The sequence below is a fragment of the Manihot esculenta genome, chromosome 6 (assembly GCF_001659605.2).
Source record: "Manihot esculenta cultivar AM560-2 chromosome 6, M.esculenta_v8, whole genome shotgun sequence".
Lineage (NCBI taxonomy): Eukaryota > Viridiplantae > Streptophyta > Magnoliopsida > Malpighiales > Euphorbiaceae > Manihot > Manihot esculenta.
In genome coordinates this window covers 11,114,730-11,131,584 of record NC_035166.2, presented here as the reverse complement: position 1 = coordinate 11,131,584, position 16,855 = coordinate 11,114,730, and the positions used below count along the sequence as shown (strand labels likewise).

General features: G+C 33.4%; 1 protein-coding gene across 1 annotated transcript; it reads right to left on the bottom strand.

Annotated features, from left to right (window-relative positions):
- Window positions 1-8,738: 8,738 nt before the first annotated feature.
- LOC110616502 (transmembrane protein 230) lies at window positions 8,739-13,895 on the bottom strand. Its single transcript, XM_021758878.2, has 3 exons — window positions 13,706-13,895; window positions 12,787-13,103; window positions 8,739-9,130 (listed from the first exon to the last, which is right to left on the bottom strand). The coding sequence occupies exons 2-3, from the start codon at window positions 13,043-13,045 to the stop codon at window positions 9,051-9,053; spliced, it is 339 nt and encodes a 112-aa protein (XP_021614570.1). The 5' UTR covers window positions 13,046-13,103; window positions 13,706-13,895; the 3' UTR covers window positions 8,739-9,050.
- Between the last annotated feature and the right edge of the window lie 2,960 nt (window positions 13,896-16,855).

Below are 16,855 nucleotides of genomic sequence, written 5' to 3'. Positions count from 1 at the left end.
TTTCCAAACTCCTTTCTTTTTCACACTTTAAAACATGAAAAACATGTAAAACATCTTAGACAACACATGTATTACCCTTCTCAAGACTTCCGACACCCGAGATTCCACCGGACTACAGGAATTCCGATGCCGGACTCGAGCCGGGTATTACATCAAAACCCCCCTCTTTTAATTACTTGTTATTTACTTGACCTAGTCATTATTAGGAAAATCATTGGTGTCAATTCCCTGTGGTTCGACCCTATTGCCACTATCTACAAGTTTATTGTTGATTGTTTAATAGGTTTATTTTTTACGGCTTCGACAACCGCTTATCAAAAATTGGCGTCGTTGCTGGGGAATTGATTTAAACTAACGTATTTTCCTTTTATGATCAAGGCTGATCGTAAAGAAGCTCTTCTTTACGATCCAGAAATTGAACACACTGCCAAGACCTTACAAGCATGGCTACGGTAAGTATGTCTTTTCTCTGTTCTCAAATTTCTGAACTAACCTCTATTGTGAGAAATTATGGTCAAGCTCGACAAGTTCAACAACTTCAACAAGCACATGCATTTGAAGGATTCTATGGACAGCCAAGACATAATCCCTACCTTGACACATACAATACAGGTTGGGGAGACAATCTGAGCTATGGCTATGCTAGGACAGACCGCTACCATGACTACCAAAGAGATCTGCAATATAATCCAGGTTGGAGGGACCATCCAAATTTCAGCTATGCAAGGGGAAATCAATATCCAAGCTACCAGCAAAGGAATCAAGCTCAAGCTGCACCCCAGAACTCCAAAGCACCTCTTGAAGAGATTGTGCAAAATTTAGTCAATACAGTGCAAAGTCTTGAGAAACAAGTGAGTCAAATGGCCTCCTCAATGAGCAAATATGAGTCCCAAGGGAAGCTACCCTCCCAAACTGAGATAAACCCAAGGCAAAATGCTAGTGCCATCTCATTGAGGAGTGGAAAGGAGTTGCAAGACCATGGGGTTGAAAAATTGCAAAAACAGGCCATGGAGGAAAATCTGCCAGAAAGTGATCAGGGCAGTCGATTTGCCCAAATCACTGACCCAATCGCTAGGCAGACTGAGCTGCCCAGCAGTGATTTGCCCAAATCACCAGGCAATTTGCCCAAATCAACAGATCAGGCAGAATCCAGTCAAGGGCAGAAATAGCAACCAGTAGAGAAATTCAAGGTACCCCCTCCCTTTCCAAAGAGATTTGCAAGGTCCCAAAAAGAAAAAGAGGAGAAAGAAATACTTGAGACATTTTGCAAGGTGGAAATCAACATTCCCCTACTTGATGCTGTCAAGCAAATTCCAAGGTATGCCAAGTTTCTCAAAGAACTATGCACCAACCGAAGGAAACTTGCTGAGCATGAAAAAGTAAGTGTGGGGGAGTGTGTCTCAGCTGTTATTCAAAGAAAACTTCCAGTCAAATGCAAGGATAGAGGGATGTTCGCTGTTTCATGCAAAATAGGCAATGTGGGGATCAAGAAGGCCATATGTGACCTTAGAGCTTCAATCAATGTTATGCCTCTTTCCATTTTTAACTTGTTGAATGCAGGTACGCTCAAGGGCACCAGCATTATGATCCAATTGGCTTATCGATCTGTTGTCTACCCCAAGGGAGTGCTAGAAGATGTGTTGGTGCAAGTTGACCAACTAGTATTTCCAGCAGATTTCTATGTAATTGACATGGAAGAAGACAAGAGCAACACAACCTCTGACATCCTACTTGGGAGACCATTCTTGATCACAGCCAGAACAAAAATTGATGTGCATGATGGCACACTAACCATGGAGTTTGAAGGGAAAATTATCAAATTTAATGTTTATGATGCCATGAAATTTCCCAATGATGTTCCTCATGTTTATGGCCTTGATGTTATTGATGATTTAAGTCAAGAAATTTTTGATTATAATCAAGAAAACTTACTTTATGAAGGTCTTTGCAGGAGGGAAGAAGTGGACAGCAACACTGATACAGACCAGATGGAGTACTGTTCACAGCTGGTGGCGGGTGATTTGCCCAAATCACCAAACAATCTGCCCAAATCACTGGGGCAGACAGGCACAACAGAGAGTGATTTGCCCAGATCACCAGATAATCTGCCCAAATCACTGGCCAAATCAGACAGCAAACAGCAGAAATCAGAGCAGACAGCAGATACACCAGATCTGAAGCCCTTGCCCAGCCACCTCAAATATGCATACTTGGAGGCTGGAAATACACTTCCAGTAATTATTTCCAACCAGCTCAGCCAAGAGGAAGAAGAAAAGCTCCTTGATGTGTTAAAGAAGCACAAAAAAAGCAATTGGGTGGACCTTGGAGGACATAAAAGGCACCTCAAGACCATTCGGTGGAGGCTCATCTCACTAGAATCAGAGACAGGATGCAGCACATGGAGCACCTGCTGGACCTGTTGGTAGACCATTTTCTGCCCAGCACCGTGACAGACAGTGATTTGACCAGTGATTTGCCCAAATCACTGGCCAAATCACCCACAGGCCAGGAAGTCTTTTTCCCTTTTCTTCTTAATTTTTTATATATATGCTTACACATTGAGGACAATGTTTGTCATAGGTGTGGGGGTATTGTTAGGTTATTTTTGCATTGATTTGCGTTGATTCCATCATTTTTTTTTCTATTTGTTTCTTTTTGTTTCTTTTTGTTTTTTTTTTCTATTTGTTTCTTTTTGTTTCTTTTTGTTTCTTTTTGTTTCTTTTTGCATTGTTCTTACCCCTTTTTGCACACACCAGAATTTTTTTTCACACTTTCTGCACACACACACAGAATTTTGTCTTAGCTTTTGCTCTACTCAACATAGATAACAAAGTTAAAAGAGTTTCGTTGTCTCATGACCCCATTGATTTGCCACCCCTTTAAGCCTAAATTGAATCAATTATAGTGTGCTACATTCACTTTGGAAGTTCTTTTCTTGAATTGAATCTCTAAATTTGCATTGGTCAAGGGAAATAAAAATATAAATACATGCAAATAAAAAATTAGTGTAACTCCCTATGAGCTGATTTGCCCAAACTGTCATGAAAAGAAAAGAAAAAGAAAAATCAGCACAAAGCACAAATCATAAAACCTGTTCCTATGGCCAAATAAGCTATGAACAGAGCTAGTAGCCACTTGAACAAGTGACTAACTGAGTAACCGGGCATGGGTATCACCAATATGCACCTTCCATAAAAAGGTTAGTGACTTTTTCAGGCAAGAATAAAAAAAGTGCTGCTGAATAAAATAAAATAAAATGTTAAAAGAAGGGCAAGTCTCTCTTAGAGGTTGCATTGAGCTTATACAAAGAGAATAAGCATGAATGAATCAAAAACCTTTCCTTTGACCATGATAGGTAAGGGGAAACAAGGAAAAGAGAAGAACAACCTTGGTGCATGTATTCTATACTGTGATACTTCAATTTAGGAGTCTAGGGGGGCTGATTAAGTGGTACTTAGGCTCAAAAGAAAAAGGAGCTTGATTGACTAAGTTATTTGTTGCTTGAAGACAAGCAAAAAGCTAGGTGTGGGGGTATTTGATCAAGCATAATTTAGCCACATTTTTATGATCTTTATTATTGTTTATTTACACATTATTTAGCTTAATTTATGGTTTTTACCTTGTTTTTACAGAAAAGGAAGAAATTGGAAAAATGGAGAAAAAGTGCAGAAAATGACAGAAAAGTGATTGGTCAGTGATTTGCCCAAATCACTCAAAGAAACTGGTCAAATCACTCGCAGAGACAAAGACAGAAACTGGACTGAGTCCCAGAGAACGATTTGCCCAGATTGGGCAAGTGATTTGCCCAAATCACTTGCAGAAACTGCTCAAATCACCTTGACAGCAGAAATTGACAGCAGAGGCGGGAAAACAGCAGGGAACCAAAATCCGAATTTTCAGAAGTCCAAATCCAACTCAATCACTACCAACACAATTCCAAGAGCCACGAAAGAGCTTCTCACCTAAGGAATTCCAGTTGCAATTAAATTCAACATCAAAAGAGGAATCACAAGCCAAACTAAAAAGGGATTTCAAAACCCTAGAAGGATGGAATTCTTCAGCTATAAAAGAGCAACCTCCAAACCAGCAAGGGGCATCTTCTGATCAGCTACTCAGCATCTTCTCCCCTCGCCAAAAATTCTGCAGCTTCTTTCTTTCATTTCTTTTCATCTTTTGTGTATTTAGTCCACCATGAGTGGCTAATTTCCTTCTTTTCTAGTTGAAGTTGGTGAATTTCAGATTTTGTGATGAATTGGGAGATTTAAATCTCCATTGTTAAACTTCTATTTATTTTCAATATTTATGCAATTTGATATTTCCATAATTGTTGCTTTGCTTTTAGATCAATAAGGGCCCATTGCTTTTAAATTGCTTAAGTAACAAATTGTTTGAATGATTTAAGTCCGTAATTGCTTATATTATTTGAACACAAATTTAATCAAGTTGCATGATCTAAACTTGGCCACGCGGTTGGCAAGGTTAGAATTAGATTTCTCTAAGTCTTAATGCAGTTAACAGTTGTTCGATGCCAAAGGCCCCAAGGACGTTTCTTGGCAACTTGTTAACTAGTGTTTGATTAGCGAACGTTTCCTAATCAAACTAGAACTAAGGAGGAATTTGGATTGTGAGAAGTGTCTTCCACATCCTAAACTAATTTATTGAGATAAATAGGAGTATTAAAGAATCAATGATCAATTCTAAGCAATCTGAAACAAATCTATACTTCAACTAGAAGCTTTTCTCTTATTGATTTACTCATCTTTAAATTATTGCTTTCTTTTGTTATTTAGTGTTAATCCATCAACTCAAAACCCCCCTCTTTTAATTACTTGTTATTTACTTGACTTAGTCATTATTAGGAAAATCATTGGTGTCAATTCCCTGTGGTTCGACCCTATTGCCACTATCTACAAGTTTATTGTTGATTGTTTAATAGGTTTATTTTTTACGGCTTCGACAACCGTTTATCAGGTACCATGCAACTCTTCCAATAGCTCATCAATCATTGGAATTGGAAATTTATCTTTGATAATCCTAGCATTGAGTTCTCTATAATTAATATAGTCTCTCCAAAAACCATAAGCTTTTGGCACAAGAAGTACAGGAAATGAGAAAGGAGATTGGTTAGGTGTTATTATGCCTTGTTGCAATATGATAGAACACTGTTATTCAATTTCATCTTTTTGGACATGAGGATAACGATAATGGCGAACCACAACAGGTGTCGTCCGACACCATTTTCCAAAGGAATACGATGATCACAATTCATTTGGTGTTAGGGCTAAGGAAGTACAAGTATACGAATTTGGGCTTAGGTTGTGTCTTTGTAGGCCTTTTAACTCCACTTCTTCCCCTTTCCAAGTGAACTTCATAAGCATATTATCAAAATCTCATAAAATTAGGCCCAATAACCTAAGCCAATTTACTCCCAAAATAACATCAAAGCTACTCAAGGTGAAAAAAAATAATTCAGGAATAAAACTATTTTATCTCATCCAAGGAAGAACATCATTGCATACCACATGACTATTAATTATCTCTCCATTGGCAACCACTACTCTTTCATTTGACAATTTTCACATTGCATTGCATCAATAATTTAAAATCAACAAAACTATGAGTGGTACTAGAGTCAATTGAGATAAGGACCTATTTTTTGTTTCATTACCCATGCACACGCATTGTTTGGGTTGAATTCTCGTGATGGCATTTAATGAGATCTCAAGCATCTATTCCTTATCTTGAGTTTCAAATTCTGCGGCTAATTCAATTTTTTCTTCCATCAAATCGATCCAAAATAGCTTCTTGCATTGATGACTGTGAATAAAAGGTTCATCATAATTGAAACAAAGCCCCTTTTGCCTTCGGTCCTCCATTTCAGCCCAATTTAAGCACTTCACCATCCTATTCGGCAAAGGTTATGCATATGTTGAGAGTGGAAGTTGATTCTTCCAAGTGCTAGTGAATCCAGATGAATGAGAAATACTCTTGCATTCATATAATCTAGAATAACTCATAGTTTTCACCAAATCTAGATGCTGATGGAGCTTAACTTCAACCGAAATATGCTCTTGTATCCCACTAAGAAAAAGCTGAATTTTTTATTTTGAGTAATGAGCTAGAACTGGAGACAAGATTCTCAAATTTGGCTTGGTATTCAGCTACTTTTCCCACTTGTTTTAGTTTTGCCAACTCACCAAATTTGTTACTGCGAATAGATGGACCAAAATGTAAATGACACTGGTGTTTGAAGTCCTCCCAAGAAGGATCATATGTGTCCTGAAGCATTTGAAGGCAATATAGTTGTATTGTACCTTCCATATGAAAAGAAGCGAGGCTGACTTTTTCCTCTTCTAAAATTTGTTGATGGAGAAAAAAAATGCTCACAGCAGATAAGCCACCCCAAAGGATCTTCTTGGCCATTAAAGCGAGGAAAATCAAGTTTTGTAAATTTAGGTACAGTTGTGCCTCCTCCAATATATGCAGAACCTAGAATTCCCGATGTTCCCGCTGAATTTTTTCCTTTGGATGTCTTATTATTATTGTTGTCACTTTGGGTGAGAAGTTCTAATTTTGAATTCAAGTCATCGAGTTGGGATTGGGTCTTCTTTCTATCATCTTCAAATAAAAAAAAAGAGATGGTCAAGTTATTGTTGAATGGAATCTCCCATAACTATTGACTCTGATACAAATTTGTTATGGTTCCTTGATATGAATCTAGTTTATGGATCTATATGTTGTGGTATTTGATTGGATGGGTGAAGGTTGTAAAGGATTTAAGGGTGTTTTCTTTCGATGACCTATGTTGGAGATAATATTCAGATTCGTTAGAGAGAACCTAGACCTCTTGAGTTGAAGTACTCAAAACTTTGGAAAATTTTTATATGCTCTCTTTATTCAATTAACTTATTTAAATACACTGCTTAAATAACTTCCTCCTATAAACAAGGAAACATAGAAATATGGTGCCTCAACCTCCTATAACTAAGAAATGGAAACAACTGAATAACTGAAATAAAACTTATTAGAATATGTGTTTCTACTTTCACTGATTGTTGTTTGCGTCATGGGCTTGACTTGGTTCTACTTTCTTCACACTCTCATAAGTAAACCTCTTGTAAACATGAAACTTGGAATCTGCATCGACCTTAGTAGTGGTGCTAACACTATGACTTAGAAAAAATATTGATATAGAGAGAGTTTTCTCTCGTTTAAAGGCTTCGTCTTTTATGAGGTAACAAGACTCAACCGTGTCGGCTTAGCACGACTGCCCCTACTCTTTCTAGTTGGAGTACCTCCTCCCATATCTCTGCCCGAATGTGGGTTTTTTCCTCCCATTTCAAGTGAGGGCTATTCAAAATTTTTGTGTTTGTTTCTTGTTTCTAGTAGATGATACTTTTTGTGAGGGAAATTTCTTTAGCTTGTCGTTGTGTTTTTATTGTGTTTTTTTCTTCCTTTTATGAGTTAGGTTTTTAGGCTTCCCAAATCAGTGTTTAAAGAGCTTGCATGCTGAGGGAGGCAGTGAACTCTACAAAATTCGACTTGAATCATCTTCTCCCGTTCACTCGCTAGAATCATCTTTCTAGAAGTTTCTTCTTGGCTCTGGAGGTGGTTGTTTGACATGATCGAGAAAGTTTGGCTTCCCATTTGAGGCATTTGGCATTGCTATATCTACTTGATTCGGTTGCATGTGCCTTGCAGTTTTGATCACCAGTCCTCTCGATTGTGGAAGATCCATCCTTGTTTGCTTATGTGGCTTCTCTTTGGATTTCACTAGTCTGTTAAAGGCTTTTGGCTATAATGGAATATTGGCTTCACTTGCTTTATCGCTAATAACAAATGGACTACACAGAGAATAGGAGCATCATTCTTGTCCTTTCATCTTTCAGGTTGGGGAGTTAAGTTTTTTCGAATTGGATCTTTAAGATTTTGATGTTTCTTGGTTTTTTTATTATGTTGAGCTCTAAAGACTTGTAAATTCTTGTAATAATCTGGTTGTTTCCTTTCGTCCATCAGTGACCCTCTAATGAAACCTATTCATTTATAAGACAAAAAAAATTCATGATTTGGTATTGGCAGCCTTTTAAACACATTTTTGCTTTCCTATACCTATTCAAGATTCTCCTTTATGAGTAAAATTTAAAGAGAAGAAAGAGGCAGCAAAAAAAAAGTAAGTGTTTAATTCACCGAGAAAAGCTTCTCTTTCTTTTTTCTTTTTTCGTTTTTTTTTTTTCATCTTGATAAGCTTGAAGTTTCTTAATTCAACCATATTAATCCTTTTGCTAGTTTGATAACAAGTGACAGTTGTTGATTGAACACTCCGTCAGTTTTAACTCGATGGTATCGGCATCGTAATTAAGCCTGTAACTTCTCAAATTTGATTGCTATCAGACATAATTTTACCAAAAAATAAATTTTTTTATTAATTATTTCTTTTAATATCAAAATCTATTTTTTAACAAGCTAATACGTCATCTGCTGGTAGCTTGGCTTCGTAAATAATCACAAATTCCTCTAATGTTTGGAGGGGAATTCAGTATGAATTTAGCAATTATGTGCCGTTTGTTTACAATTGATAATTGATAGATGTTATTAATAACTAATAGCTTATCGCTAATAGCAAATAGATATATCCTAAACATTAAAATTTATGAAATTCATTTAACATTTACGTTTTTCATTTGTATAGGCTTGTCATTTCATTTAGATATATACCATTGAATCATAACGGCAATAGCGAAGGAAATTAAGGCACACCTTATTATTATTATTATTATTTTCATCCCATTGGAATTCAAATATAACCAAGTTACAAACAAAACAAACTCTTACCACTAGATACAATCCCAACTAATTTATTTGTGATGGACTACAATTATTTAATCCTAATTCTAATTACAAATTACAAATTAATCAAATAAATAAATGAAACATTAGCCAAAACTAGAAGGTGGATAGAGAGAGCTAAAGATAATCTAACCCATGAACACATCTACTCTTTGGGGGATTCACGGAGGTAATTAGACAGCCTACAAGCGAGAATCCGTTCCTTAATAACTTGGAATTGAAGCAAAGCGATATCCTTTAGCCCCCCTCCATGAATAATATGCTATCCGAGTTTCATAAAAGCCTGCAATGCAGCCAGCAAGCAGAGGACAATGTGTGAAAAGACGCTTCAGAAACATGGTCTAAAAAATGCTTCCCTATATCTTGAGAATCAAATATATGATTAAGCAGAACAAATTGAAGTAGTAGGACATTTTGTGAATCTGCAAATTGAAATCATGCACACACCAACTTTAACTGTGAGACAAAAATCTAGTTGGCTATCCACACCAACCATACCACAGTTATTTCTTTTGATAGCAACAGACATATCACCATTCAAAATGCCATCATACTATAGTTACCTGATATTATAGCAATGACCAACCACTGATAAGTTTCCATATCAAAAACTAACTAATGATAAATTTCACATAAAATAAAATATTAAATTTTATAAGTAAATTCTCAAGTAACCATGGTTTTAAATAACGGTCGTTACGTCCAGGTTTTCGAGCCTACCATGGCCGTCAGAAAAATTTTGTTGTTGTAACGGCCGTTATTGTCATTATGCAAAGGTAATGGTCGTTATCGGCCGTGATGTAACGGCCATAACGGCCGCTACTTTCCTTATCAGTAGTCTAGCACCAGCCTTTGTATGCACTATTGAAGGGAAAAAAACTCATTTCTCTACTTCTTCTCTTTAGCCTTTTGTCTTTCTTTACTCTTTATTACTTTGTGTCTTCGCCACAACCAGCAAGCCAAGCAGTCCTCCATCCAGCACTCTCTCCACTTCTCCAGAGTCCAAACTCTAGCTATAGGCTCCAGCGTTCTTCCATACTTCTTCCATACTTATTTCCAGCCTCCATTTCAACTTTTCAAGTCAAAAACTGCCATATTTCTCTTTAATTTTTTGATAGCAGCTTATATACTTAAATTTCTACTCAAAAACCTACCCTAAACGATCATTCTGGTAGTATTAATTGAGAAAATTTATGTATTTTATACTTATTTGATATATTTGTACTTATTATTAAGTTGTATAACTTAATTTTCATTATATTTTTCAATATATTTTAATTTCATGAACTTTCCAAATTTTTCCAAAAAACTTAGGCCGCGACAAGCCATTAATGTTACAAGCCTGTTTCCGTTACATGCGGTCGCGACCGCAATTTGAAACCATGTAAGTAACACTAAAGAATGCATTTATTCTCATATATTGTTGCTATGAAATGTAAAATTTTAAAATGACTAATATTGTAAATCTATGAAATAGTTCGTTCATGTTATTTATTATGAAAAAAAATAATTTAATACATACATAAAGAGAAAACAAAATGCCAAAGTTTCAAGTGGTGGCGATATAGTAAGCATACAATGAGGTCACGGGTTCAAATTTCCTTATTGGCACTACAACAAAATTTTCCTTGAAGATGAGACTGGGGCAACCCGCCAATTCACACAAGGTCAAATGGAAAATTGAAAAAACGGCTGGAGGTTGCTTGGCTTTTTGTTCACCAGTTTACTGGATAAACCCGGGCTGAGAAAGAATCAAAGGAAATTACTCGATTCCAGCAAGCACAATAGCCCATCGAAAAATCTCTACTTCCTTAATGATTATTATGGGGGTTATTGGACTAAAAAGTCTTAACTGTTTATGCGAATTATCAATTTCAGCCAAATTCTTACATGTTGTACATCAAAGGTAAATGATTTCAATTTGTTATAACTCTAGCCAAATTTTAACCTAAGGGCTTAATTGAATTCAGTAAGTTTAGAATAAATTACAAAGTCCCTAAGTTTAAGCAAAATCTACAATTTAAACCATGTATTTTCAAAATCAAACAATTTATTTACTTTCAAAAGGGTTTTCTATAATTTTCTATGCAATTGAAAATATTTTTATTATTTTAGAACCTCTTTATGATTGAGATGTTAGATATAATTTTAAAATTAACTTTTAGTATTTTTTTTAAAGGATATAGTAATTAATACTATATTTTTTTATAAACAATAAAAAGATGTAAAGTAAACATAAAATATATTTACTTTCAAATTATAATAAAGGACATTTTAGTTATTTTTACTAAACTTAATGGGATTTTGATAGAAAATTGAATAGAGGGACAAATTTTCACATATGATAGAATGTGAGGGACTAGATTGTTTGATTTTGAAAATATAAAGACCAAGTTGTAGGATTTTGTCAAAGTTCAAGGACTATATTTTGATTTATTCTTTCAAATTAATTTAGTTTTTTGGCTACAATTACAACAAATAGAAAATGTTTGGCTTTACCATATAATATTTAAAGATATAGTTATAAATGTGAATTAGCACAAACATTTGGATTTTCCATGCAATAGGCCTTATTGTAAATGAATTTATAGCATTATTACCAAAAACATCAAGCAGATAGAATACTAAATGGAAGCAGGATCAGCCAATAGTTCCAGGAAATCAACATGCGTGAAAAGGTAAAGTTTGTGACTGACATTTAAAATACAATATCCCAATGCATTATGATGGAAACATCAGCCAGCACCTGTCAATATTAGACATGAAATGGGTGATGAGGAGAAGCCTATACTGAACACAAGCCCAGCAATTACTGACTTCATGAGACAACTAAATAAATATGATCTTATCTATCCATATTTATGCATTCAACTATTCATAAAATTAACCAAAGATTCCAATCAGTAAAGAATGGAAGTAATCTTATTAAATCCTCTCTAAATATAGCATGGACTCTTTTTTCTTCATCCTTCAGATTATAGAGACAAGATACAGTAACAATTAATTGGACCATAAAGCTACCTGTGCCATGAAGGGGTAAATGACTTGGTGAAAAACATCCTAGTGACGCTGAAGGTTAGAGTCCTCATTTATGAGATAGGCAATGCAAAAAGAGGAGGAAAGGCGAGAAAGAAAATGAAGAGAAGTTTGTTTTCATCTATTCTCTACCAAAGACAACATAAAAGAAATTAAACAAGCCTCCACAAAACTAAAGAAAGGCCAAATTCATTATGCTAAGTCCTATTAATTGACAACTAATAACTGGAGTCTGGAAGTATAATCAAGCATCAAACAAGATTATTATAGAGTAGCTGCTTATCGAATTCATGGAGTTTATAAGGTTTGAGGCTGAACTACAAATTCTGAATGATAATAAGCATCCAAAATTATCCTACTTACCACAATGATGAGTTCTCTAACTTTCACCTCATATATTTAACCGTCAATAATCTGAATTTGTTAACTAACCTAAATTTGCCTTTGACAAAGCTATCCCACTTACCACAATGATAGTTATCACATTTTCACCTCATATATTAAACACGCAATAATCTGAATTTCTGAAGTAACCTAAAATTTCATCTCTAAATTAAATTTGATCATGGACATGTATGAAACACAAATGCATAAGAATGCATAAATGTGTTTGATTGAAATGTATAGGAAACTGCTCCTGTTTTACGCTTAATTTTCCTTCTTGGTTCTTAGGGTTCTCAAGAAAATAATAGCTCTAGATAATTTTTATTCCAATTTGGACTTCAAGTTCTAAAACTCAATGACCAGTTTACAAGAACCTCTGACCTACAATTCATTCCTCAATTCTGAGAATCAAATTCCAAAGAGCCATGATCATGCGAAACAGTGTGCAAAAATCGTTACTAATGACTCACATAGAAATAAATATCAGTGCTATCAAATATCCAGTGTGTTCCAACGCACCTGGAAGGAAGGCAAGGATTCCAAGGGCCAAGAGACCATAGCCTTGGGATTTCTCTCCACCCATGTGGCCAGTTAAGATGAAGAATGAAAGAAAAAGAAGTAACGATCCAAGAAAGAGCAGAAAAAGTGCAAGGGTTATGGATTTCCAAGGGACTTTATCAAAGGCTCCAGGTCTATACTCAAACCGAGGGTCATGATAATCATCATCAGTTTCGTCAACAGGAAGTGGAGAATAATGAACTTGGCGCCTAGACGCCATATTGTTTTGTAGAACGCCTAAATATCCTCAAGCAGGTCTTTTGAGAAAAACCTAATAGCTGAAAACACAACCAAATTGCTTCACACGTCATATAAAGAACCAAACCAACAAATATGAGTAAAAACACAACAGCAATCAATATCTATATATGTTGTTGCACAACCCATTGGAATTGGCAAAGCAAAACAAAATATTTACATACAAAAAAAAAAAAAAAAAAAGAAGCAGAACAAATCCATCCATCTCCAAATTTGGACAGTTGGTCAAGCTAAAACACTGGTGAAGCTAAAAACACTTGTAGAAGCTTAACATACGAACTGGAAATGTGAAAGCGCTATGCTTTTGAGAATGCATACAGATATGTGTATACTCACATCACACGCATCTATAAACGAGCAAAGTAATGCACATATTTCAAATAATTTCTCAGAATAAAAACCCAGAACCAGCAAAATAGATATAGCCAAACTTAAATCTAAGCAAATAAAATGAAATTAAACAGAACGTGTAATCTACCGTAGCACCAAATTGGAAAGGAACCAAAGAAGAATCATCAAACGGGACATAATTCTTTCAATTTCAAAGATCCCAGTAAAGAATCCCAATTCCAGAAGATAGAGGGAGAGAGAGAAGGTTAGGGTTGGGCGTAGGAAGATTTACCTATCTCCCGCAATATAGAGCAAAGGCGACGGTTGTATAACAGTGGAGCTTGTCTATGACTTAGATCCCATCGCAACAGCTATTTGGAACGTCGGATTCGACAAATTGTGTTTTATAGGAATGATGAGATGAAAGAGCACACGAAGTCGAAAAGCTCAATACAGGCTGCTTGACCCCAATCTTTGACTTTTCATGGGATGTAAACTTGGAAAAATTGCCAAAATTTGCTTTCATTTAATTTATTTAATATTCAGATTTATCAAAATTAGATAATTATTAATTAAAAATATTAAAAATTTTAATAATTATATAAAATATAAAAAAATATTTTTACATTTCTAAAATACATCAAACTTAATATATTTGATATCCTATAAAATAAATTCATGATTATTATATTGTGATTATCTAAACATATAAGAATGTGTATCCTCAACAGTTATTCTGATATTTAATTAAATTTATAAGATAAAAAGAAAAATAAGTATAATATTTAAAAATAAAAAATAATTGTATGAGAGGAAACTATATTTTATTTATTTTTACCTCAGTAATGATATTTTTTTTATATTATAAAAGTATGAAAATAAATGTAATATTTTTAATAATCTCCAATGATATGATTGACTCATTGTTAAAAGATTTTCATGGGCTGCTTAGTCAGAATTTTTACAGAATTATGGCTATTAACCATAAATTCTTTGTGGAGTCTCACCTTTGAAGTTAAAAAGTCAAATTTTGTCTGACAAAAGCCGATTTGTTCTTAAATTTTTAAGTTTTATTTCTCTTAATTTTAAATATTATGGTCGTCCGAATCTTCTTTTTCTCTATGAGTAGAACCTCATATTTAATTTATTATATTTTTATCACGTAATTCAGTCTTAAAGTAATAATTTCCTGCTTACTGCTTATTTTGAATGAGTTTTATATAACATTAATAACTTAACAATTTAATCTACATATTTTAACTCTACCAAATATTTTTGTTAAAATAATGTTTTTTAGTTTGATAAAAGCAAAATATATGACTAAACTATTTATTTTTAAAATTTTAAAAGTATAAAAATTAATTTTGATATAATCTAAACAATAAATAATATTATATATTTAAGGGCATTTTAATTATTTTTATTAACGATCAAAACATAAGACTAAATTATTGAATTTTAAAAATAAGGTCAATTGAGTTAAAAAGTTTCAATATTTGCATGTATTTATATTTTAATTTTAATTTAATGGGCTCAATCTTTGCTGTGCAATTTTAATGAATTTATAAATTTTTAAATTTGATAGTTTATGTGACAATTTAATTATCTAACTAGCATATCACATGTATTATCAATAAAGAAGATTTCTTCTCGTGGCACTTTGATAAAAGAGGTGTGTATACGGTGAAATTCGCATACTTTGTGTGTATGGACTTGCTATGAAGATTATATTTTAATGTGGGGTGAGTTGTGGATTAGTTTGTAGAATATTTTGGTCCCTCCAAAAGTGAAAGATTTCTGTTGGAGAGTTTGTAGAAATATATTGCTTACAAAGGATAACTTAAGGTAAAAGGGTGTGGATGTGGATGTTAGTTGTGGTGCCATGAAGATGAAAGTGTCAATCATATTTTGTTGTATTGTCATGTGTCCAAGGAAGTTTGGAGGTTAGGGGGAGTGAGAGATTTGCAGCCTAATAATAATTTTTTTAATTTTTTACTGCAGATTTTGAAGTCCCAAGACAATGTTCGAAAAACCTTTATAATGGTTTGTGTATGGAGATTATGGTCAACAAGAAACTCATTATTATGAAACTGGGTACAAAATTCAGCAGCTCACCTTGTGGAAGACATCATGCATCATATCTTGGATTGGGAAGCTACTCAACGTGCTGGTACTTTGTATGGAAATACCACTGCTACTTTATATCAGGGCAAGAACTTGTTTTATTCCTCCAACCCTGCTCGTGATCCTAAAGTCATTTCTCTCCAAATTCGTGCGTCATTTTCAAACTTGGACAATTTCAGTTGGCTTTGTCAAGTTGACGGGGCTTTGCTTCAAGCTCAATATTTTATTAGCTACGGTTCAGAAAACTCTGAGAGTATATTTCAATGTGGTGTTTCTAGTTTATCGGAAGGTAATGGTACGCCGGTAATTGTTGAAACTTTAGCTCTCCGTCACTGTTTGCTCTTTGCGATGGAGTTTTTGTCTTTTAGTGGCTGCATTCTTATGAACTGTTTGCAGGTAATTCAAACTCTTCAATCTACACATTTAGACATTTATTAACTGAGTTTGATTTTGAATGATTGTAAATCTTTGTTAGATTCTGATATTTCTGTTAGGTGAGTTCGTCGTCATACCCCTCTAGCTACTCATATTTTGGCTAGAAAATCTATTAGGCATTATCGTCTTTGTATTTGGATTATATCCCTCTTTGTTTAATGAAATTTTATTAATACAACCAGTAGTTTTGCTTTAAAAAAAATTAGTTAATTGATAAAAAAAGCATAATATTTATATCATTTTACATTTTAATCCAAACATTTAAATTTTAAATAAATTGGTCCAACCTACATATTTAGGTATAATTTTAATCAATTTTTAAAATTAAAATTAAAAGATAAAACCATCATTTAAGTATTAAATATATAGCTCACATTTTGAACCGTGATTAATTTTATTTTATAATAATAATTATAAATAATTTATTACAAATATATTGTTTAATTTAAAATAATAGTATATATAAAATAATTAAAAATAATATATTTATAATAAAATTTTTATAATTATTAATATAAAATAAAATCTATTTATTATTGAAACATTTTTAACTGTTGGATTACTATTATCTTTAAAAATTAAATATATCATTTAATTATAAATAAATATGAATTAATATTATTATCATATATAAAATTAGTTTATATTTAAAAATAATTAAATATTATATTTAATATTCTACGTGAATTTTTATATTTTAAGTTTTAAAAATCAAGTAAAATTATATCTGAATGTAAATATTAAACCAATTAAATTAAAATTTGTTAATTAAAATGTAAAATAATATAAATATTAAATTTTTTTCAATTATTTATCATTAATTTATATAAAAATATTAATAATCATAATGCATGTCAACTAAACTATTAATTTATCACATAAT

Coding starts and splice junctions, on each gene's coding strand:
- LOC110616502 (XM_021758878.2), bottom strand. CDS start 13,045: ATGGCGTCTAGGCGCCAAGTTCATTATTCTCCACTTCCTGTTGACGAA. Junction 9,131..12,786: donor AATCCTTGCCTTCCTTCCAG/GTGCGTTGGAAC, acceptor GCTGCATTGCAG/GCTTTTATGAAACTCGGATA.